Genomic DNA, 23,785 nt, shown 5'->3' on the forward strand with positions numbered 1-23,785 from the left:
GGGTACTGGAGGGGGGGGGGGGTGGTCAATTGCTCTACATAATGAGATTTTGGTTGCTCTTTTTCCCCTTCACAGAACTCTAGTTTGGTTTGTTGAAAGGCTTTGAAAAAACAGGGGTGTGTGTGGAAAATCTACAATGTGAACGATGAAAACACACACACCAACAATCAACAGGGAGGGGGTGTGGGGGGGAGGGGGGGGGGGGGGGGCACTTATGATTCTGGACGTCCCCAACATCTAAAAAGGCATGCTAAATGGGCAGAGAGTTAACAGGTGCACACAGGAACTAAAGACTTTACTGCAGTAACAGGCAACACCTGTGATCAACGGGAATGAATAAAAGAAGAAGAAAAAACAGAAAGAGGAAGGAAGGAACCGTGTGATCAGGAGACAGAGACCCATCCACCATCACAGTGCTCTCCCTCTGGAGGAAACTCATATTTCATTTATCACGTCTGGGACTAAAGAATCACAATGGGAGGATGAGAAGGGGACGGGGTCTTGCAGATAGGTCCAGTATTATCGGAAGAAAAAATAAAAAAAAAGTCTGGGTGTGCCATGGGAGCTTTTGAGGTTTTGGTATTTTTCCGAGAGACATGCTGCTGTGCAACTATTACTACGACTACTGCCCAACTACTCCACCTCTATGCACATGGGCAGGTTGACGAAGGTGAAGACGTTGAACTCGATCAGGATGGAGAAGCAGAGGAAGATGGCGTACAGGATCAGCACGTAGATGCCCAGCTTCACGGTCAGCCTCCACTTATTCAGGTGGATCCCCAGAACCTGCACATGTACACGGTCACGTCAGAGACGGGAAATGTGGCACATTCAAACCTCAGCTTGCTCATCAATAAAAATGCAATTTCTGTCTTAAATTAAAGCTGCAGATTGTCGAGGTTTCATTCACAGGTTATACAAAATAGTTCATATATTTTAGGATGATGGCTCTCCGTCCTAATCTGTCCTCATCCAGATGATCACGGACAAGTGAGCTCGTTTCAAACACAACCTGTAATTCATGATAATCTCCCAATCTGTGTGACAGCTCTGTGATTCAGACACCGACACAGTTTATTCGATCCTCTTTGTTTTACAACCAGAAAACTATATTATATACAGTATATGATTACAACTGTTTTGCACTGCCCTTTCTCTATCTATCTATGTTAACGATCATCCATCTCTCTATCTATGCTAACTAGCATCTATCTATCTATCTATCTATCTATCTATCTATCTATCTATCTATCTATCTATCTATCTATCTATCTATCTATCTATCTATCTATGCTAACTAGCATCTATCTATGCTAATTAGCATCTATATAGCTAACTACCATCTATCCATCCATCTACGCTAACTAGCATCTATCTTTATACCTATGCTATCGAGTATCTATCTATGCTAACGAGCATCTATTTAGCTACGCTAACTAGCATCTACCTAGCTATGCTAACTAGCATCTATCCATCTATCTATGCTAACTAGCATCTATCTAGCTAACTAGCATCTATCTATCTATGCTGACTAGCATCTATATATCAATCTATCTATGTCCATTTTCATATACAGGCTATGGTTGTCAGGCTTGTGAGCAGCATCTATATAGCTAACTAGCATATATCTATCTATCTATCTATCTATCTATCTATCTATCTATCTATGCTACCTAGCATATATCATTGTCCAGTTTTATATAGTCTATGGTTGTGAGGCTTACGTGTTATCTCATGACATGATTTACATGATGCTAAAGGGAACTATTAGGGTTTTATTCATTAATAATGCAAAAAAAAAGTACCTGTAATGAATGTAACCTAGCGCTAACGTAGCATGTATTTATTTATTGTGAGTGAAAAAAGGTGGGATGTATTCTTCTTATTCTTATTTCAAAAAACACATTGAAATTTATAAAGTGTGTGATATTTGTGCAGATCTTTGAAGAAACATAGATGTTCTCTTCAGTCTGTAGATTAAGACGTGTATAGATCCAGACAGGAATTAATTTAAAATGATATTCTGACACATTTTGGCTGTATCAAACATTGTTATTGATTAATTGTTCATCACTGACAGTATGAGATTATTTTTAAAGCCCTATGTCTAAAGAGTTTTCTCAGATCTCTGAACTCGTTATCAAACGCAGTGGAAACTACCAGTGACCTAAAAGTTGCTCCATTTAACTGGAAAAACCTCCGCCACCACAAGAAAAACCCTGAGCCACAGTACAATACAACAGGGAATTTTTACATTTTTATGAAGCGGTTACATAACCTGCTTCAGTCACCCCTGCAATGCAGTGCATCAGTTAGTGATGACAGCAGCCAAACACCAATGTTACGCAATTACAGGAGAACACGTTTTTGCCCTTAAACCACTAGAGTATAGTCATATTTTAAGTTTCTTCTTATTTAGCTCCAGTAAAGCCCTCCTAATAAGCTTTAGGAATAAACCATGCTCACCGTGAGGGCCACAGAGCCGAGCAGGAGCACCACCGAGTACACCAGGCCCCGGCTGTTGATCATCACCTGCAAACACACGAGACCGAGATCAGCAAACTAAGCAGCAGCGGTTCATTCCGAGGACAAAAACAACCCCTTTACCTCTGATCCATAGTCTATACATATGGTCTGCAGGGCCCAGGGAACCCCGAGACCCACCAGGATATCGAACACGTTGCTGCCGATGGTGTTGGACACGGCCATGTCTCCCAGACCTGCAACACAACAGAGAGAGAGTGTGTATGTGATGTTGTAGCTGTGTGGAGGACATGTTCTCTCATTAGAGAGAGTTTGTAGTCGGGGCTGTAAAACAATAGCGCCGGTGAAAACACTGATGGAGACGCAGCGTCCCCATTTCTCCAGTGGCAGTTGCCATGGCAACCAAGGACAAAGATATCATGGGGCCTAGACTTCAGTCTAGGAAGGAACTATAGGCGACAGTGCCCTACAGCTCAGGCTGTTTGACTCTTTAGTATTTGGTGTATATACATTATCAAATATTCATACATGTAGGACAACCTTCAGAACTGCACTGCTCATCCTTCTCCCTTTATGCCCCAAAGCATCAGTTTCGAGGCACATCTTCAATTTCAGGTCAAATTCACCACTTTCTTCCCCCCCCCTAAACTTTAGATCTCACACTTTCTTCTTCTTTTTCTTTTTGTGCTGTTCTGTACATTGCGATATTCTCCAGGGCCATAACCCTATTCAACTGGGATGCAAATGACGCAGCGGCACACTATTAATGTCTATAAACAGCTCTGCACCATTCCCTCTCGTCTCTGTGCTTTGTACTCGTCCAACTTGAAAAATGTGTTACCCTGCATGATCGCAGGTGAAAAGATAAAAAAAATAAAATTCCTGAGCACGTTTCTGTGTGTACATTATGATGCAGTAGAGATTTATGTTTACCACATATACACAGTATAGTCTGCAGTGTTTAAGTAACCGTGAACTAATCAATTTAACACCAATTAACTAAAAAAATAGTGTTAAATTGAACCCTTTAAGTTACTTTAAGAATGAAAAAAGTCAACTTTAACAAAATTACCAAATGTGCTAACATTGTCACATGTTGACAATCCTACCCGTGAAGCGTGCTACCATGTTCCTTCAGGAAAAATCAGCAGATCCAGCTGTTGTGTTGCCTGTGTTTGATTTTCTCCGTCCTCGTAAACGCTATATCACGAATGGGATTGAAATCTGACAAGTCCAGAGTATTCGTGTTCAAGTGACCGCCGGTACACACATCCAAAACACTGACAAAACTACCCAGATGTAGCAGAGCTAGCTAGCGGCTAGTTGCCGAGCCTTTGCCTGTCATGTAACTCTACATGACGGGCATACTCTCTCGAAGCGCTCTGCAAATAGCCGCTAGCCAGCTAGTTAGCTAGCTTTTCTTTCTTTCTTTTTTTTTAGCTAGTTAGCTAGCAGCTTTCATAAATCGTCAGTTATTTTCTGACATTAGTGTCCAAAGCTCAACAGTCCTTTGGATATCAAACCAACATATTCCAACACATTTCGACATTATAATGTGTTTATTTGCGAAAATATATTACAACAAAATTGTTCCTCGGCAGATGTGGCCGCCATCTTTGTTGAATTCGCAAAGCATCATGGGTAATTTCATCTTCCACTTCGTTTTAAGCCCGTATCAGAGCTCACTACATTTTGAGGATTGATTAAAAGGGCAAAATTGCACTCCCCTTGCTCCCCCCTACACAAGGGGGCGCAAAATTTAGGGTTAGGCGAGGTATTGGGACGGGGCCATAGTCCCAGTTCTTCTAGTGTGGCCTTAACACTGCAGATTTTACGGCATTATGATACTTTTCTCTTGTTCCTTTCACTGCATCCACTTGAATAAAAGAAAACCACTGACCCCAATCTATACGTAAAACACACTAGCTATATTTGTAATGTTTTTCTCCTTTAATGATTCGACACCAGGGATCATAAATGTGTAAGATTATTTGTTTTAAAACCACAGTGCCCTTTAAATTCATGATTCGTAACCGCAGCGGTCGCAATTTTGGCTCTCGGCTGCATCATAAACCGTCATAAAAACAGTGGTCCAAAAATCTTTCAGGGGTAAAAATAAAAAGAAGAAGAAGAAGAGGACGACACGCACCTTGCCGAGCCACGATGAGGCTGGCTATGCAGTCTGGGACGCTGGTGCCTGCTGCCAGAAAAGTGATGCCCATGATGACATCAGGGATTCCCAGAGTGTAGCCAATTATAGTCACCTGAGAGGATTAGACAGCGTCAGGGATGAAATGTGGAATCACACGCTTGGATGAAGAAAACAATCTCATATCCACACACTAACAGTGTTTAATGTGGCCTACAAGATAATGTCCAAGTATTTACTGTATTTTACATGCTTAAAACGGTTGTTGGCTGTGTGTGTATATTGTTTTTAGTTATTTATGAATTACTGATTTGCATTTCAAGCCCTAAATTCTCACAAATGACAAATTAATATAATTGCAATAATGTTTTTCAGGCCAGACTTCTATTTTAATTTATTGTAAACAAGACTCTGGTGTAATTATTTGCAGCTACTGAATGTAGGTTTAGCCAGCTATTTATATTCACTGTCTTGAACAGGCCAGATTAATTATAATGTGATAATAAGAATACATAATATGCCATCTGTCTTTATTGTTTTTCATCTACCTGTCTATTAGTCTTCTAATGTATTCTTACGTATTAGTTTAGTTTATGTTCTCATATGTCCTAATTGTAGTTTGTTTGCCTGCCCACAGAGTACAGATGTAAATGAAGCTAACTATGGCACAATTAGCTATTTGCCAACTACGGTACAATTAGCCGTTAGCTAACAATGGTACAATTAGCTGTTAGTTAACTATGGAACAAATAGCTGTTAGTTAACTATGGAACACATAGCTATTAGCCAACTATGGAACAAATAGCTATTTGCCAACTATGGAACGATTAGCTATTAACCAAAGATTGAACAAATAGCTATTAGCCAAAGATTGAACAAATGGCTATTTGCCAACTATGGTACAATTAGCTCTTAGCTAACTATGGAATAATTAGCTATTAGCTAACTATGGAACAATTGGCTATTAGCTAACTATGGAACAATTGTAAAAATGTGCGTTGCCGTTGTTAAACAGTAAGCTAAACTAAACAAGCTTGAAGAAATTTTATTTGGGAGAAGAAAAAAAAAATCACTGCAATAAAACAAACAATAGTTGCCAAAAAAACCCGACAAAAATACCCAAGATATTAAGTTTTAATAAAGGGCCCATCGTATATAAACCAAAGATAGCTAAACTTGACATTTGAAAGAGGGACGTGTACAATATCTGATCATATCAAAGTCACATTTATAGACCCAGATAAAGATGAACTTGTAAGACTCCACTCACCATCCAGACCATCAGGTACGAGAAGACTGCGATCCAAACCGTGGACAGGATGAAGGAGACCATGAAGAACCTCTCCCAGCGAGGTTTGGCACAGTTTGGCACGGTGAAGAACAGCAAGAGGAGCAGAGGCCACGAGATCAGCCACTTCAATCTGCTGCCACAGCCCCCTGCAGCAGAATTACACAAGAACACAACAGATTAGCTCATTAGGGTTTTGTGGGTTTTTTGCCTTTGTTCCCACTTTTGCTCGTCTCTGGAGCTTTAGTTCCATTTGTTTTTTTTATTTTTATTTCCTCCTCCGGCTCCGGCGCCGTCTCTGGCACCTCACGTGTTCCCTCTCCTCCCTTTCCACTTCCATCTTTTGTCCCGACAGAATGCAACAAACGCCCGCACCCGCCGAGATGAATTGGCCCATTTCACGCTAAATCAGATTAATCAGATTCTTTTCACATCGGCGGCAAGTGACGGATAAAAGAGCAGCCCCCACTCCGAGCTGTCAAAGAGCATCATTATCAGTCCGTATATATATGGAGCCACCGACTTCATTTGAGCAGGGACATCAATAACTATCGAAGCGTAGAGGATTTTTCTGCAGCAGATTGAGCAGAGCTGTCCGGACGACAAATTCTACTGAATAACGTGCAAAGCGAGATCGTGTAAAATGAATATATATATCACCGAAACATCAAAGACGTGAGGATTATCCATAACTCTATACATAACATGAATCACGTACTTGGAATACCAAACGGCGAGATGGTCTCGTTCTCCTCCGCCTCGGGGGGTTTGTCCTCCGGCACGTTCCCGTTCTCGATCTCGACCTTGCCGTCAACCACTTGTGTCTCCACGCCGTTGGACGCTTGAACCAACTTCTGACGCTTTCAGAAAGAAAGAAACTAAGTCAAAGGGCACATGAGCGGACACCGTAACCCTAACCCTTACTAATTGCTCATTAAAAGTGCGTTATGTTATAAATCTAAAGCAACTGGCCATAAAATCCTCCTAATATGTCACAGAGACTCAGGAATAATATTCGTATAACATACTAAACTCACCAACAACAACAGTAAAAAAATACTTTGCATACTGCAAATAATTTTTTGGCATGTGACGCCACCTACTGCTGTCTACCAATTATTGCAGTCAGTAGAGTCTCAGCTCCCCAGCAACCACGGGTTGCCAGTTACGTCAGAAAACGAAACCTAAAAGACCTTGATATTTTGAATTTGAATGTAGTAACCAATTAGCTATTAGCCAACGATGGAACAAATAGCTATTTTACAACTATGGAACAATTAGCTGTTAGATAACTATGGTAAAATTAGCTGTTAGCTAACTATGGTAAAATTAGCTATTAGTTGGAATAATTATCTATTAGCCAACTATGGAACAGTTAACTATTAGCCAATGATGGCATGGAACAATTAGCTGTTAGATAACAGCCAAGTACAGCCAAAATATTTGCATTAAAAAAATACTTTGCAGGGTGCAAATCATGTTTTGGCATTTGGCGCCACCTACTGCCGTCTACCAATTATTGCAGTCAGTCGAGTCTCAGCTCCCCAGCAACCACGGGTTGCCAGTTACGTCAGAAAACGAAACCTAAAAGACCTCGATATTTTGAATTTGAATGTAGTAACCGTTTTTGGCCACATTCTTACATATGGCACCTTTAAAAACACACAAAAACTGGAGTGTTTAAGTCACTAAAGTCGAAGGTGTTGGGAGTGCGAACGAGCAGCTGTACCTCTGTGATGATGAGGCGACTGGCCATGCGCAGGCGGGTCTTGGGTCCGAAATGGCTGGTGACCATGACGCGAAGGCCGGCCTCCGGGAACCTGAACTTGGACGGGCTGGCGTTCATGATCTCGTCCACCATCACCACTGAGCCGCGGCTGTAAGCTTTGCTGGGCTTCACTGAGGATGGATGCGATATGGAATTTAATAAGGAATTAACTTTATCGATCGAGGAGGTCGTCGCACAATTCACGTACGCGTCGACGCCGTTTCATAGTGTAATGTCAAAGTGCTTTTTCATGCGGGTTTTTTTTTTTTTTTAAAGCGATTTATCATGAATCCATTACACCCCATTAGGAAAAGTGCAGAGTAAAACTTTACAATAATGAACAGAGCTAATTTTTAATGGGCCGTAGCTATCGAGCGACACACACTTGACCATAAACATTCGTACAATCTTTTTTTTTACACTGTCGTGCTACAGTTTCTTGGCTCAAGTTATGATGGAATATAAAATGGGTGCTGAACCAGAGTCATTCTGACACTATATCACGGTGTAAAGCTGCAAAACGCAAGGTTCTCTCAATGTCATAATGCATTTCCCAAATAAACATCCACATAAATCAAAAGTTAGGGTGTTTAAACAAAGTGTCCCGTTGAGACAAATTCAAAGTTATACATGTTGTAATCCACTAATGTAGATGTCTTCCTGTTGCTCGTCGCCTCAACGGAGGCTCGAGAGTTGCATCATCTTTCCAGGAAACAAACTGTATATGATGATATATAAAGTGCATATTTAGTCCCAGAATCTTTTTTTTCACGTTAACCAAAGGGTTTGAAAATAGTTTGATTCCTTTTTTTCTGTTTTATATGTGAAATATTTCATTTTAGGCCATCCAGCACTTGTAATATGTGTCTTTTACTGTATAAAACGTGCCATATACATAAAAACTCACTCCACTAGTTTGTTTAGATTTACTAGAATTCTTATTTAATTTTTCCATTACTGTAAAACACTGAGAATTCTCCAAATTTCAGAAATGCTGGACAATGATGAACATGCTAAAACTACATTAAATCTATATATGCAAGTAGAACAACCTTGGATCCTTTTGGGTTTGAGTAAATGCAGGTCATGTAGGGCGCCACCTGGTGGAGGGGCGCCACACAACCTCAAAATAAGAAAAATATAATAATAAATATGATTAAAAATCAGTCTATGGGTGCCTTACTTTGCTTAACAAATGAACATACCGAATAATATAATAGAAAAAGATAGGGTATGGAGGTTAAAACTTCAAATTTCATTACCATTTACTATAATTTATTAATATGTAGAGTATTTAGTTCTCTTTTTGTAGCATCCATACTTCTATTGTAACTTCTATAGTGTTTTATGACTTGTTTTTTTAAAGTGTTTTCGTTCTAATTTGTTTACCTGTGTAGTTACTTGGCACCAAAATGCAAAAGGGGCCAGCCTCGATGATGGGACCACACAACAGAAAACCGATTAATCTGGCAGATTTAGAGTCTCGAATGCCTCCCCCTACTTCTCTCTGACCTCATGTAAAATCCTTCAACCCTGAAGGACGAGTCGCCAGCAGTGAACAAGTTCACATGACCTCTGGGTGCTGGGTACTTCAAATAGCTTCCTGGTTCAGCTTTTGCAAGTTGTAAATATTTATGCGCTGAGCGAGATTGATTTACAAAAAAAAAAAAAACTTTTTCGGCCCGGAATATATGAGAATATAACACATACACAACAGACTCCTGTTCAAAAGTTTGGGATCACTTGGAAATGTCCTTATTTTTTAAGGAAAAGCTCTTTTTTCTCCAATGAATTTAACATTAAATTAATCAGAAATCCACTCTATACATTGTTAATGTGGTAAACGACTATTCTAGCTGCAAATGTCTGGTTTTTAATGGAATATGTACATAGGTGTATAGAGGCCCATTTCCAGTGTTCTAATGGTACATTGTGTTTGCTAATCACGTTAGAAGGCTATTGGATGATGAGAAAACCCTTGTGCAATGATGTTAGCACAGCTGAAAACTTATTATTTTTGAATAAAAATCATTATTTCTAATCTTGTCAATATCTATGACTATATTTTCTATTCATTTTGCAACTCTTATTGTGAAAAGTGTGACTTTTAATGGAAAACACAAACAAATTGTATAGGTGACCCCAAACTTTTGAACAGTAGTGTATAACTCCTCATTTTCTCTTTATTCTGTGTGTATGGGGGGATTAGGAAAAGTTCTATTGGACGCCGTTTTATTTTAACTTTGCCTTAATTTGACTCATTATACATGCACATAAATTAAAGAGCGTAAACAGAGCTCTGGTGAAATTCGTTACCACTTCACTTCAGGAGGCCCAACCCCCCCGGGGAGAAGAAAAAGTAGCACGCGAGCAGAAAGAATCGGCACAAACACTGTTGACGGCAAAGCAAGGAGAAGTTTAGTAAGGCTAAACAGACAGGCGTGAGAACACTAATGCAGCCAAAGAGCCAAGGGTTAGACGTTTTTTCAAGAGTTGGGAGGAAGTAGAGAAGGATGTTAGCCAAACAGGATGCTGAAGATTTAGAGAATCAAACCCAATCAACGTCCAAATTATTTCTCAGAAAGAAAGAATTCAGCAAGGATTAAAAGCCACAGACTCGTAGTAGAAGAAGAAGAAGAAGACGATCACATCTCGGAGGGCGGAGCAGAAACCCGGCCTGTCTGGTTAACCTTACCTTCGGCGAGTAACGGCAATGACGGGTCGTCATCCAAAACATAGTCATAACTAGTATTACCGTCCTCCATCTCACTGCTGGCCGCCGCGTTACCGTTGGCCACGTTCTTTTTCGACTTCCCCATGAAAAGCCTTTGCATGCTGGAGTTGAATCTAGTAAAAAAAAAAGAAAGAAAAAGAAACAGATGGAACATAATCCTGACATTCGACACACTGGGATAGTTCAGCGAGGAGAAACAAGCGATCTGTGTAGAGACTCGTGTTTGCGTCTGAGCCTCAGATGAAAGGCTCGGCGACTCTTTTGAAATATAGGATGCGTTCATTAGCCAAAATAAAAGTGCAAACTTGTATAGGAGGAATTCACAGTTGCGTGGCCTAGTTTCTTTCTTTTTTAAAAAAAAAACAGCATCAGCATTATACGCTATACAAAAAAAAAATTGGCTGAAATGTGATGTTTTTGCATTACAAACAGAAATCCTCACTGATGTTTATCACAAGGCCACAGTGAGGTTTCATCCGAGTGCACACGGAATACTGAAGAGCGCAGAGAGGAGCTGCTGCTGCTGATGCTGCTGCTGCTGCCTTTGAACATGATGTGCAACAGAAGCAGCAGCAGCAGAGAAAGTCAACACTGGAACTGTTTAGATAAGATTTACACATTTTCCTCCTGTCCTTATTCTGCAGGGCTCTGACACCACCGCTACTGCTGCTGCTGCTACAACTACCACCACCAGCATGTGTTGATGTATGTATAAATGTCACTATTCCCTCTGCTCTCACTCCAACTGCTCAGGGCAGATGGTCAAACACCTCCAGCACCAGGTTTTTCATGCTGCAGAGAGTCACTTCTGCTTCTCTACACATCCATCATGTCCTAACTGAACAGTTGGAATCTTTAAAACCAGGGTGTCCAAAGGGCCAGGTTTGATAATGTGAAGATTTCCACGGGGGTCAATGGTCACCTCAGAGCTTTTTTCACTGTTTTATAATACTTACATGGAAATGTAACCAACTCTATTCTATTTGGCACTATAAAAATGTAGAAAGTTATAAGATTATGTAGCAGATATGAATACAAACAATACTCTTTAATGACCACAATTGTTACTTACCATTACCTGCTTATTAAAACCCATTAACGTCACTTTTGCACAAGCGCACTTTGCATTACCGTAATTACACGACGGTTTGCGCTATCGGAAACATTCCAACGGTTTCTGAAAGCTGAGAAGTTGCACGTCAAAGACAACGTGTGGTTATTACGGTAATTTCACTCTCGCTTTTGCAGGAAGCCGGCGAATCAGCGTCTTTTTCGCCAGAGAGAAGAGAGTTCAGAAATACAGTGTCTTTGTTTTTCTTCATTTTTAATTGTTAATACACTATTTTAACATGCAGTAAATTGTGAATAACAGCCACATATTGAATGATATTCCGAAAAAAAATGGTCAAAAACACTTACTCAAAGGACATTTTCTGGTCCTTTTATGGTTAAAACTAAAAAAGCACACGGAACGCAGACCTCCGGCCGAGGCAGCTCAGACCCCCAACCCCCACCCCTCTCTACGGATCACGCCCAAAATCTCATCACTTGTTCCTGGTCCCATTGTCGACATTTCCTGAAAATTTCATCCAAATACGTCTGTGAATTTTTGAGTTATGTTGCTAACAGACAAACAAACTCTGGTGAGAACGTATTCCTACTTGGCGCGAGGAATCACATCAGGCAGAAACACGTATGCCAAATTTGCTCTGAAACTCAAAAATGCCATTTCATCCTGCAACAGTTTCCCCCTTTAATGTTATTCGGTTTTAAAAAACGTGAAAGCGTTTTTTGCGTGGAAATGAGACCCAAAAACACAGCTCAGCCACAGCGAGGAGGTCACTGCAGAGTGGTGACTGTGATATATTGAACCCCCTCCTCCTCCTCCTCCTCCCTGCTGTTCTGCTTCACTTTAAACTGGAGCCCAAAAAAGGGTTAGTGGATATTTTTGGGGAGAGATGACACCGTGTCCTTCAGCAAGAATCCGTTTTGGGTTTTTTTTTTTTTTTTTTTCTCTAAACGAGGAAAGGGAGAGAGAGAGAGAGAGAGGAGTGATCTGGTTAAGCCTGTGCTCTTAGCCACTGCAGAGAGAGAGAGGAAGATTAAACTCTTATGGCAGGGAGTGAGCAGACTGCTGCTGAGTGTAACACAGATTAGCAGCTGGACACAGACAGCGGGACAGGACATTATGCAGTCTGGAGTGTAAAGACACAGATATGATGTAAGAGCCGAGGCCGTATTGGATCTATTTGTTTTTTTTAAAAAAAAAAGGGAAACGGGGGCAGATTGTGGTCCAAAAATAACGTTAACTGACTTTTATGAAAGGTCCTGTGCGGTCATTAGCACAGAATGAACGCTCGATATTTACATCAGAAATGTTGGTTTTTAAATAAACAAAGAAAACACGTTAAAGTTTTCATGAGAACTGATGATGTTCTCTCGGAATTGTGAAGAGCGAGGCTGCACCAATACATGCTGCCAAATCCCACGCACTGTACCTTTAAATAAGTAAATAATAAAAAAAGACATATACATTTTATACGGGGGAGTATATATATATATATAATGGAATGCTCAACACTAAATATTGTTCATGAGCATTCTAGCCAAACGTCTATTTGTTATTCGGCATTAAATATGATTTATCGTGGAGGCAAAAAGGCTCAAATAAAACTGTAAAAGTTGGAGAAAATGCAGCATAAACTTTATATCCTGCAGTGTCTGAGTTCAGTCAGAGGAGCAGCAGCAGAATCAGAGCTTTTCTGTGCTGCTCACATCTCTGCAGTGACTGAGACACTCCCCCTGCAGCTGGGAAACACACTCCGCTCCACACTTGGTGCAGCAGCCCCGGTGAAGGGAAAACACTCCGACGTGCACGTCTCTCACTTTATTTAAAAAAATGTGTTAAAGAAGGGATACGGAAGTTGCAGAAACTCACTTCATGACGAGGATGTAGCCGGCGTACATGAGCACCAACACCAAACTCTCCCACCTGATGAAAAAGAGGATTATCAGTGATATTCAAAAACCTACACGCAGTAAAAGAACATCAAAGATCTTTTAGCTGATCTTAAATAGTTGTGAATCCCACCTAAAATTATAATTTGCTTTTATAATGAGGAGAAAATCAGTTACAGTACGAATTGACGAGTTTAATCCAAGACGGTAAACGGTGTTTAAAGCCTGTTGTACTGAGAACATTAAGAACTATGTATAAAATATGGTAAATGTGTAAATATTTAATGATGGGATAAATAAAGTAGTTGTGATTGAGTTGTGTGTAATAGGAATACAATATACTTCTGCCTACTCCTTTAAAAAACATCTAAAAAGTAGTGCCGTCAAACGTTAACGCGTCAACGGCGTTTAACGGCGTCAACGTTAAGGCATGGCGCGTTTCCATGGCGACTGATCGGAAAAAGACGTACGTGACGTCATGTTTACGTGACTCCGGATTGTTAAAATGAGTCTCTAAAGTCATGCTAAACTTTAAAAACAGAGGCACACATACACAGTACACAGGTACGCTGGTTATTTGTGGCGTTGCTCTTTTCGTTTAATAAACAGAGCGCTCCAGTTCGACTGTAGGCGCGCTAACGGCGCTAATGCAGCTAACGGAGCTAACTGGTAAACGGTGCCTGGACTCCGGTGTCGCGGCACGTAAACAAACAGACGTCATGCGCGTCTTTTTCCGGTCAGTCGTCATGGAAACGTGTCGTGCGTTAACGCACGATAACCTATTGCACGGCACTGCTAAAAATGAGTGGTAACATCTGTGAGGGGACTTACCAAACAATCTTCTCGTCGTAGATGAACTGAAAGAAAAACGGTAAAATATTCATTAAGAGTTAAATGATGTCTTGGCTCGTTTATATATAAATGTATTGATCGTGGTTGAAAGAACTCACCGCGATCAAAGCCAAAATAGACAGGATGTAGTAGAAGGAATCCCTGAAAACGGCCCACCAGGTCAGCATCACCACCTGAGGTCCCACACGGGGAAAAAAGTACGTAAAAGTTTAATGGAGAGGTTATTTCTGATTAATGCTCATAAATTAAAAAATTAAAAAAACGCACATTATTTCATCTCAGCTGCTCGGGGGTCTTTCAAATCAAAAATAACAACATGACCTAGTTTGACAATGTCGGGAAGCAGAACGTACATGTTCTCTTTACAGTAAGAACACAATAAAATGATCAAACAGTGACTAAATAGTGGTCAGAAAAATGTCCTTCCTCATTTTAATGTTTCATTGACGGTTTGACCTTGACGTCACAGCAGAGATGACGTCATAAAAAGGCGATTGTAATGTTTTACCCATACTACATAATATACCATATTAACCTTAATCACATTAAGGTGTTTTAATGGAGAAATGTTACATACTATGTCTTTAATACGTCTTCTTTTCCACTTAAACCAGAACTGAAAGCAGATGGTTTTGTTTGCCCTCAGCAAAAAGAAAAAACAACACAAACTACACATGTGCTGCTCAGCAGTCTATAAATAAACAGAATGATGCAGCAGCAGCAGTACGTCCCTGCCCGACACACACACACACACCTGTCCGGCGAAGATCCCGCAGACACCGATGATGCAGAGGATGTTGAAGACCGCTGAGCCAACGATGGTTCCCACCCCCACGTCTCCGTGGGTGATGAAGACACCTGCACGCGGGAGGAGGGACGCGTCAGCCAATCAGAATCAGCCTGGGAGCCTCCAAGTGTACCCGATATATTACGTGTACCCACATGTGTGTGTGAGTGTGTGTGTGTTTGTGGGTTTACCGATGACAGATGCAAAAAGCTCCGGTGCAGAACTGCCAGCTGCCATGAAGGTGGCACCGGCAACATCTTCACTGAGATCCAGTTTCTGTGGGGATTAAAAAAATTGTGCAAATTGTGAACCAGAATTGAGATTATTCATATATATATTATTTATAAAGACGTCTCGCGTACCTCGCATATCTTCTCCAGCGATGTCACGAAATACTCGTCGCACACTATGGCCAGAGCCAGGAACATGTAGAGCGTCTGCGGAGAGAAGAAGAGTAAGAAGAAGAAGAAGAAGAAGGAGCAGAGTTCAACTTTTTGAAGAGTGCGTGACCAGGGCAGTGAGGGGGTGAGCGAGTGCACGGATGAATCCTTAATCAGGATAAAAGATATATAAAGTAGATATAGAGAGACAGAATATATCTGCTAAAGGACAAATGAAGTGGACGAAGAGCAGCAGCATCGGTTTAAAATTGAACCTGAATTAGATTGAAAACATTAGATCATAAACGTGAAATATCTTCAATCTGTGTGTGTGTGTGTGTGTGTGTGTGTGTGTGTGTGTGTGTGTGTGTGGTGGGGGGGGTGCTATTTTCAGTAGCTGAGGAGAAATCTATAAATTATAGATCAGCTGTGACATCATCAAGGCCTAGCAGAATCCAGCAGGCGTGCTCTGCTCTATGCTATCCACAGGGGGCAGTGTAGGACCACGCTACAGATTCTCCTCCTCCTCCTCTTCCTCCTCTCACTATTGAGGCCAGGACAATTATTAAGTCATATTTCACTGTGGAGCGTAGAGGTGGGGATAAGGCGTAGGTGAGAGTGTAAACTGGGCCGCAGCATAAATCACACTCTCCAGTCTCGACCAAAAAAACAGAATCAAGAATTAAGATCTTGGAAGCGCAAAAAAAACAAAACCCTGAAGTGAACATAAAAATGCTCCCTGTGGTTGTTTTATGAGCCTTTTTCTCCTTTTCATTTAAATTCTGACTGCTTTATTTTAATGTAAATGACGACTTCAGTTCAGAGAGCAATCCCTCCAGTAAAAGTACAAAAGCTTTGGATGAGATTTTTGAATATATATTCTTTTATATAACACAGTTTTTAGTATTGCATTCCCTCTCTAGTTTGTTTCCCGTGACAAAGACACTTTGTAAAGAGAGTTTTATTGTCTGCTTCAATCTAACAAAATAACACATTAAAAGTTTCATAAATTCTCTAGAAACTTTCCCTTTATTTCCTGGTAAAACAATTTTAGAATCATTCCCAGGACGGATTCAATAAAAGAGATATTAAACAACATTAACCCTTTAAGGTAAGCACCAAGAAAAGAGCAAAAGCATTTTTTATTATTTTATTATTCTTATTTACTTATAACAATAACGTGAAATTAGACCCTACAGTATTACAGACACAGGCCTCTACCAAACGGTTGAGACACAATTTTTAAGGTTTGCATAATTCATTCAGAACAAGTCACATTAAGTGTTAGTGCTTGATGCATTTTTCAATGAGATACAGTGACTTAAAGTGTGCTCCACCAAATGGTTGAGTAGTACCTTAAAGGGTTAAAAAGCAGCATTATTCACAGGTAGAGACGGCTCTATATCTGAAATGATGCATCACGACTTCATCTCATCAATACCACTTCTATAAAAAAGTATTTCTTGTCATTTCAGACAATAAATAAATAAATAAATAGCATCGGCACCAACGCGCTTCATTAAATTTGAATATTTTCCACAAACAACGCGGGCAGAATATTTTACTTTTGTTTTCAAATCACGAGCTGGCAGCTGTCACGATTACAGCAGCAGCGCGGCAAACATGACGGCAGCGGGAGCAGGTGATTTTACAGCATCTTGTCTGAGCTTCGTGAAGTATTCATTTATTTTTATTTTTCCCCCCCAACGTCTGAATATTCTGACTGATATCGAGTATCCGGCCGTCTCACTACGAAGGCTAAAAGTGTCACCTAGAATCCACAGAGGGAGCAGAACGTGACTCTAACCCATAAAATATATATATATATAAAAAAGGACATTTGTACATTTAGTTCTGAACTGGACAAGTGTCTCAAAAAACTGGTGTTACGAAATCAGCCATTTGTCCATTACAACAGCGGCTAAAAATACTCCTACACCGTAGAGAAACACCACCTTATTTATGAAGCTTTCAGCGTTCACTTAGAGTCGGAGCTCTCTGTTAGGAAACCGTCATCATTTTTACAACAGTACACATTTGTGCGTCTCGGGACATTCAAAATCCCATCGGGCTGATCTGTGACATATGCGGTTACACCAGCGACACTTCATCCTGGTTTATACGACATGCGAGGAGGCTTAAGCGCAATTTATACTCCTGCGTAAAGCGATCTACGTAGGTTACGCAGAGTCCGACTGCACGAAATATTAATAATAAGTGTCCGGCACTCCGTCAAGGGACAACGGAGACGGCTGCGATTGGTCCTCAGGACAGGCCGAGCTAACGCCGCTCTGTGCCGGCTCACAGTGAGCACAGAGCGTCCACAGAGGCGGAGCTGATCACCGCCGACAACGTCGCTGCCAAACTATAAATACGTCATATCTTAACACACACACACAGTTGCACATGTTTAGACTCAAAATGGCTAATTTCTCGCCTCAAATTATCTTAAAAGTGCGTTCCGTGACACAGAAAAGTGAGAAACGGCCACTGTTTCAACAACAACAACAGTCTTTCCCTCTCGGACGCCATTGTTCACTTGTAACCAAAAGCACGACAACCTTGCGTAGCGACCCCTACTGATCGGGCGGGAAATTGCTAGTGCGTATCCGTCACCACGACGCAGAAGTATGAAGGCTGGAGTGGCCTTTAGTCAGAATGGATGCGTTTGTCTCCATGTCGACTGGGATTGGCACCAGCGACCCTCATAAGGAGATCAAAGTGGTAGAAGATGGATGTGTTCTGATGCAAACAGTTAAAATCTGACAACGTTAACCACGACGTCGACCATCTTTCAGGCTTTACAATCCAACTTTGAAGTCGTCTTACCGCCACAATGTGCAGCATAACGGCCCCCGTCTTTCGTTCCTTGTTGGTGAAAAGATCTTCAGGGAACTCGTGTATTGCTGAAGAAAGAAAGAAAAAAAACAAACAAACACAGAAATGTCATGGTCAGCACACATCAGGTACATGACAGTGAGGGACATGTTCCCATCTTTACCCCAAGAGGGCTGTGTGACTTAGGATGTCCTGTTTACTCAACAAATACACTGGCGGCACAGCTATGACAGTTACTCATTCTCTGATTACTCTTTTCCTTTAGATTATTTATTACAGCGATACTTTCTTGTTAACCCAGAAATAGCAGACTGTGATCGTCATCATCTGAAGTGAGCGAAGCTTTGGTTCCTCCACAAAGAAAAATGGTTCAAAGTATTTACTCAGACCTGCGGTTTGTCACCGCCGCCCAACAACTGATGACTTCACAACTATTCATGGAAGAAAGAACGTGGTAAAAAAAATGCAACATCATGTCTCAAAAAGGGAGAAGCGGCGGGCTATATTAAGAGCCTGAAGTCGTACAGAATTAAAAGCAAGCGCGCAGAAAGCGTCCCATGCTGAGGACTCTTCATCCATCACCCAGCGCTGCAGCTGGAACACAGTGTGACTGTGGTACAAGCATATGGCTCTCCGATCTCCGGCAGCACAGTTATTTCATTGCACCTGGCTGGAGACGGAAGCCTGGTTCCTGTACGAATCATAGACCATATAGAAAAATGGAGGTCGACTTCCAGTTTGAAAAGTGAAGCCTGGGGACGTAGCATGTTAGCTACCAGCGAGGCAAAATAATGAGTTTGAAGATATAAACATCTTCATGAGCAGTTAATGTTCTCAATAATGAGTTTCAGGTCTTTTTTCAAAAGTAAACTTTAAGCTAAAACTACATGCTAATGTGGACGACAGTGTGACCAACAGCTAATATTGCGTTAAAGCCTCAAATGGCGTCTTTCTTCTGTCACAAGCACGTTATTTATGTAAGCTTAAATGACATTTAAGCGACAGTTAGCTTTATAAAGCAGCCAGGATCAGATCTATGGGACTTTGAGCAGAGCAAGGAGCCGAGTTTACCATAATTAGCATGCTAACCTTTTTACTAATTGGCATCAAACAGCATAAGCTGATGTATTTTGGCAGCGATTTGGTCCGGAACCAAAATGGCCGACAATTTATAACATTTTGACCTGAAGAGTAAAATTGTATTGCACCTGGCTGGAGACGGAAGCCTGGTTTCCGTAGGAATCATAGACCGTATAGAAAAATGGAGGTCGACTTCCAGTTTGAAAAGTGAAGCCTGGGGACGTAGCATGTTAGCTACCAGCGAGGCAAAATAATGAGTTTGAAGATATAAACATCTTCATGAGCAGTTAATGTTCTCAATAATGAGTTTCAGGTCTTTTTTTCAAAAGTAAACACTGTTCCCGTTTAGCTAAAACTACATGCTAATGTGGACAACAGTGTGACCAACAGCTAATACTGTGTAAAAGCCTCAAATGGCGTCTTTCTTCTGTCACAAGAACGTTATTTATGTAACCTTCAACTATATTTAAGCTACAGTTAGCATTATAAAGCAGCCACGATAAGCTCTTTCAGACTTTGAGCAGAGCTTGGAGCTCAGTTTAGCATATTAGCATGCTAACGTTTTCTAATTAGCATCAAACAACAGAGGCTGATTGGCAGCCATTTGGTCCAGAACCAAAATGGCTGACAATTTTGAATTGTCTGAAGAGCAAAATGAAAAAACTGGACTACGATGACACTGAACCATCATTTTAAAACAAGAGTGAGAAATGAAAACTGACATTTCATGTAGTAGCACTATAGCCATTTCAGAGAATTCTCAAGGTCGTTGGGATTTTTCCTCGGAAGACCATGACGATACCAACGTTCACGGTTTCTAGGAGAGAACAGAAGGGACAGGAGTCTGAACACTTTTGTTCCACTTTGTAGTCATTGTTGTTCTCTGAAAGGACTTCATGAACCATGAGGTAAACAGAACAATAAATGACTGACTGACCCCGTGATGATCTCAGTTAAAAGTCAGTTGACTTCACACGGCGATTACCCATTCTGAAACGGTCATTTTCCACTTTCTAGAATGTAAAACGACTTGTCATACGTTTTTTTTTTGTTTTTTTTAAATGCTCTTTTGGGCTCTTGGCACATATGGGCTCGTGAAGTGGAACAGTGCTCACCTGAGACTTTTCCCGCTGCTGCATCTGTCTGAACCCTCGGCAGCGTCTGTTTTTTTTATGACATTCGGTGGTTGTGTGTGTGTGTGCACACGACTGAATCAGCGCACAATTTGGAAGACTGCACAGGCAAATCAAATATTCCACAGGATGTAGTCCAAGTCCAGATTATCAAGCGCAGGGCCCTCCCTGATTGCATCACATAGAGTTAAACGTGGTAAACTTTGCATCTTCGTACGTCAGATAACGAAGAAAACAATGCTATTCGGAGAGATTTCGGCATCACGAGTGAATTAGTGGACCTCATAAACAACTTTTAGTTGTGTCGTACAACATGCTCGGACACTGAAGAGCACCCGGGTGACATTGAGAAGCACCGACTGTGTCGAGCGGCGTCGGCTCATTTTCGATTCCGACAGGTTTACGCGCTGAATTTAATGCGTCAGAAAACCCGACGGCCCTCGAGCGAAAAAAAGGGGAGCAATCAATTACAGGATTTGTCAGCCGTGCCCTCGGAGGTGAATGAAAACAAACCGATGCCAATAGGAGGGAGGCCCGACTCCCCCGCCGGTACCCTCATGGACAAACAACAACGCATCCATATTTTATCACAGCAGCGCAAGGTTGCCCGTTAAACGCCGGGAAGGAGTTTGAATTCCCCCCTTAAACTGTTTACCTTACGGTGTTCACTCTGCAGCCTTTGCGGGGCGTGCATTAATTATTAATTTAATGCCATAGCCACCCCATGTTCTTTAGTTACTTGTTTAGCCCCCCTCTCCCTCCTTGCTACAATATACATCAGCTCTGGCTGAGTGAGCGTTTAAAAATAGGCGCTTCCCACCCACAAAGGTGTTTAAAGGGCACCGCCGGCACATGCAGGGACAGCAGAGGGACAACTGGGGGTCACCTCCACCCGGGTTTTTCACTCTGTAAGCCAGACACCGTCCACGTCTCCCCCCTCGGTCGGAGCGGAGGTCAAACCGGACATGAACGCGGCCGCCACTTCCGCCATTTCAACAACAACAACAAGGACACAGGACAACACACACACACACGTGAAGATCACTGAAGTGATGCATCTCAAATGAGGCCCATGAATAGAATCATAAATAATACGTAAGGCAAATAAATAAAGAAAGACGCATCGTGACGAATACGTAAGTTATTCCAATATTTATGTTTCAAACTACTTTATAATTTATCGTGCGATAATTACGAAACATCTGCACGGTACATCTTCGAGTATATAGGGACAGCTAAAGGGTTTTATTTTCGCCTTAATCCTCTGATCAGTATAAAGCTCATCGAAACACACATTTCAGTTGTTCCACAAGGGTTTTTTTTATGTGTAATTATTTCTTGAATACTTAAAACGTTTGCCTCACACATTAGCGTTGACTGGGGACAAGATGTACATTATTGATAGTTTGAAAACAGCTGCAGCTGTAATTTAACAAACAATAAAGACTCTGCCAGCTTTGATTTAATAAGGCCAGAGAGTCGACCGAGCCAAGCAAACTGCTTTGAGAGTAAAAAAAAAAATATAATATATATATATATATATTCTGCTGAACAAAGGTTATGTAAATGCAAACATATCTGGAAAGATTCAACTAAACTCTCTTTCGGAGGCAGCGAGAGTGTGAACAAAAGGACGTCTGGACCGGCAGAGAGAAAGAAATTAAAAAGTCCTTTTCAGAAGCAAAAGCGACTCATCTATAAATACACACACACACGCCTCACGTTCTCTCTCCTGTTTGGACACCTGATTGTGCCGCTCGTGACAGAAATCGCTGGCAACAGTTCCGTTCGAAAGCGACACGAAGCAACATATACCCCGCCCCCCCCCCCCCACCCCGGTCCAGACAACCCAAGAAATAATTACAAATCCACGAGAGGTTTGGTGAGGATTGATTTGGTTTAACCGTTTAAACTCTATTCACAGGCGACGGTGCAAAACTATAAAAGGTATGGATTGTGTTTAACTAATTTAACACATTAGTGTTATGTGGTTGTAGAAGTGCTTTCTAAGCAGCTCTTTAGAAAACACTAGAATACAGTTTTAAAGGTGCATTATGTAATAAATCTAAATCAACTGGCCATAAAATCCTCCTAATGTGTCACAGAGACTCAGGAATAATGTTCATATAACAAAGTGAACTCACCAACAACAGTACAGACAAAATATCTGATTTTAAAAAAATATTTTGCAGACTGCAAATCATGTTTATGTTTTGAAATCATGTTTTGGCATGTGGCGCCACCTACCGCCGTCTACCAATCGTTGCAGTCAGTAGAGTCTCAGCTGCCGAGCAACCACGGGTTGCCAGTTACGTCAGAAAACGAAACCTAAAAGACCTCGGTATTTTGAATTTAAGTGTAGTAACCGTTTTTGGCCACATTCTTACATATGGCGCCTTTAAAGTTTCGATTTTGTTCGTGCCACGCTTCTCAAACTGTGAGCTTCCTCTGGTGGAAATAATCAGAAATACTCTACAGTATTATACGAGGCTAAAATAACAATTAGTCACCTCATCTCTCGCTCCATTTTAATCTAATCTCACTATACCAGTGTGTGAAGTATATGTGAGGAAGAGGATGATTTATGAGAGAGTAAATTATCCTTTCTGTGAAAAGTCTGACTTTACACCACTGTATTTTAACGTCGGGGATAATGGTGTTACTTCGACAGCTCAATATTTGGTACTTGTTATAAAAAGTCGTGTTTTGTGTTAAAACACAACAAAAAAATGTGTTGCAGTAGTGTGTGCATACATCTCCAGTGAGGCCGCTCCTATGTTAATGCACACAACAATAACCTTAAGTCATTACGCTCTACGAGGTATTAACGCAGGGCCAGTTCTTTACCATTTGTGCAATTATTATTATTCCATAATCTGATAATATTCCAGATACTGGTGCTGCCGCCGTTACATAATGGAGCTCAGTGTCTCGGTGCCTTCTGTTGTCCCCCGGTCAGGTCTTCACCCGGCACTCGGCACAGTGTGTGTGCGTCTGTCGCAGATGAAGTCATGCAAACACTGAGCACGGACGTCATCTATTCAACAAATAAATGATGATGATGATGATGATGTTTTGGCAGAGCGCCTGGTGCTACCCTCCTGTCACAACACAAACCAGTGACACGTCAGTGTGGTAATCTGGAAACTCTTCAGGGACGAATGAGCAGTTCTTCCTGGTCTTTATTAGATAATTCACTATAATATATATAGTATAGTATAGTATATGTACAGTACTTTGTTTCAGCTGTTGAATAAATGAATAAAGTTGGATTGGGTAAGCATCGAGACCGTTTCTGTGAGCTGGACGACATCACAAGTCGCTTTCCCCGCAA

General features: G+C 41.2%; 1 protein-coding gene across 1 annotated transcript in view; it reads right to left on the reverse strand.

Moving 5' to 3' along the window:
* Window positions 1-633: 633 nt before the first annotated feature.
* slc24a4b (solute carrier family 24 member 4b) overlaps window positions 634-23,785 on the reverse strand; it is a gene marked incomplete at both ends in the record, with an annotated part of 42,652 nt that continues 19,500 nt past the window's right edge. Inside the window, 15 exons of the mRNA XM_083898601.1 lie at window positions 634-786; window positions 2,467-2,532; window positions 2,608-2,720; window positions 4,634-4,748; window positions 5,904-6,070; window positions 6,640-6,781; window positions 7,651-7,820; window positions 10,385-10,536; window positions 13,362-13,415; window positions 14,213-14,238; window positions 14,332-14,406; window positions 14,988-15,091; window positions 15,212-15,296; window positions 15,383-15,457; window positions 18,230-18,306. Coding sequence (XP_083754727.1) covers window positions 634-786; window positions 2,467-2,532; window positions 2,608-2,720; window positions 4,634-4,748; window positions 5,904-6,070; window positions 6,640-6,781; window positions 7,651-7,820; window positions 10,385-10,536; window positions 13,362-13,415; window positions 14,213-14,238; window positions 14,332-14,406; window positions 14,988-15,091; window positions 15,212-15,296; window positions 15,383-15,457; window positions 18,230-18,306 — 1,574 coding nt within the window. The remainder of the gene's footprint in view (window positions 787-2,466; window positions 2,533-2,607; window positions 2,721-4,633; window positions 4,749-5,903; window positions 6,071-6,639; window positions 6,782-7,650; window positions 7,821-10,384; window positions 10,537-13,361; window positions 13,416-14,212; window positions 14,239-14,331; window positions 14,407-14,987; window positions 15,092-15,211; window positions 15,297-15,382; window positions 15,458-18,229; window positions 18,307-23,785) is intronic.

Source organism: Microchirus variegatus, assembly GCF_963457635.1.
Source record: "Microchirus variegatus genome assembly, chromosome: 12".
Taxonomy (NCBI): Eukaryota; Metazoa; Chordata; class Actinopteri; order Pleuronectiformes; family Soleidae; genus Microchirus; species Microchirus variegatus.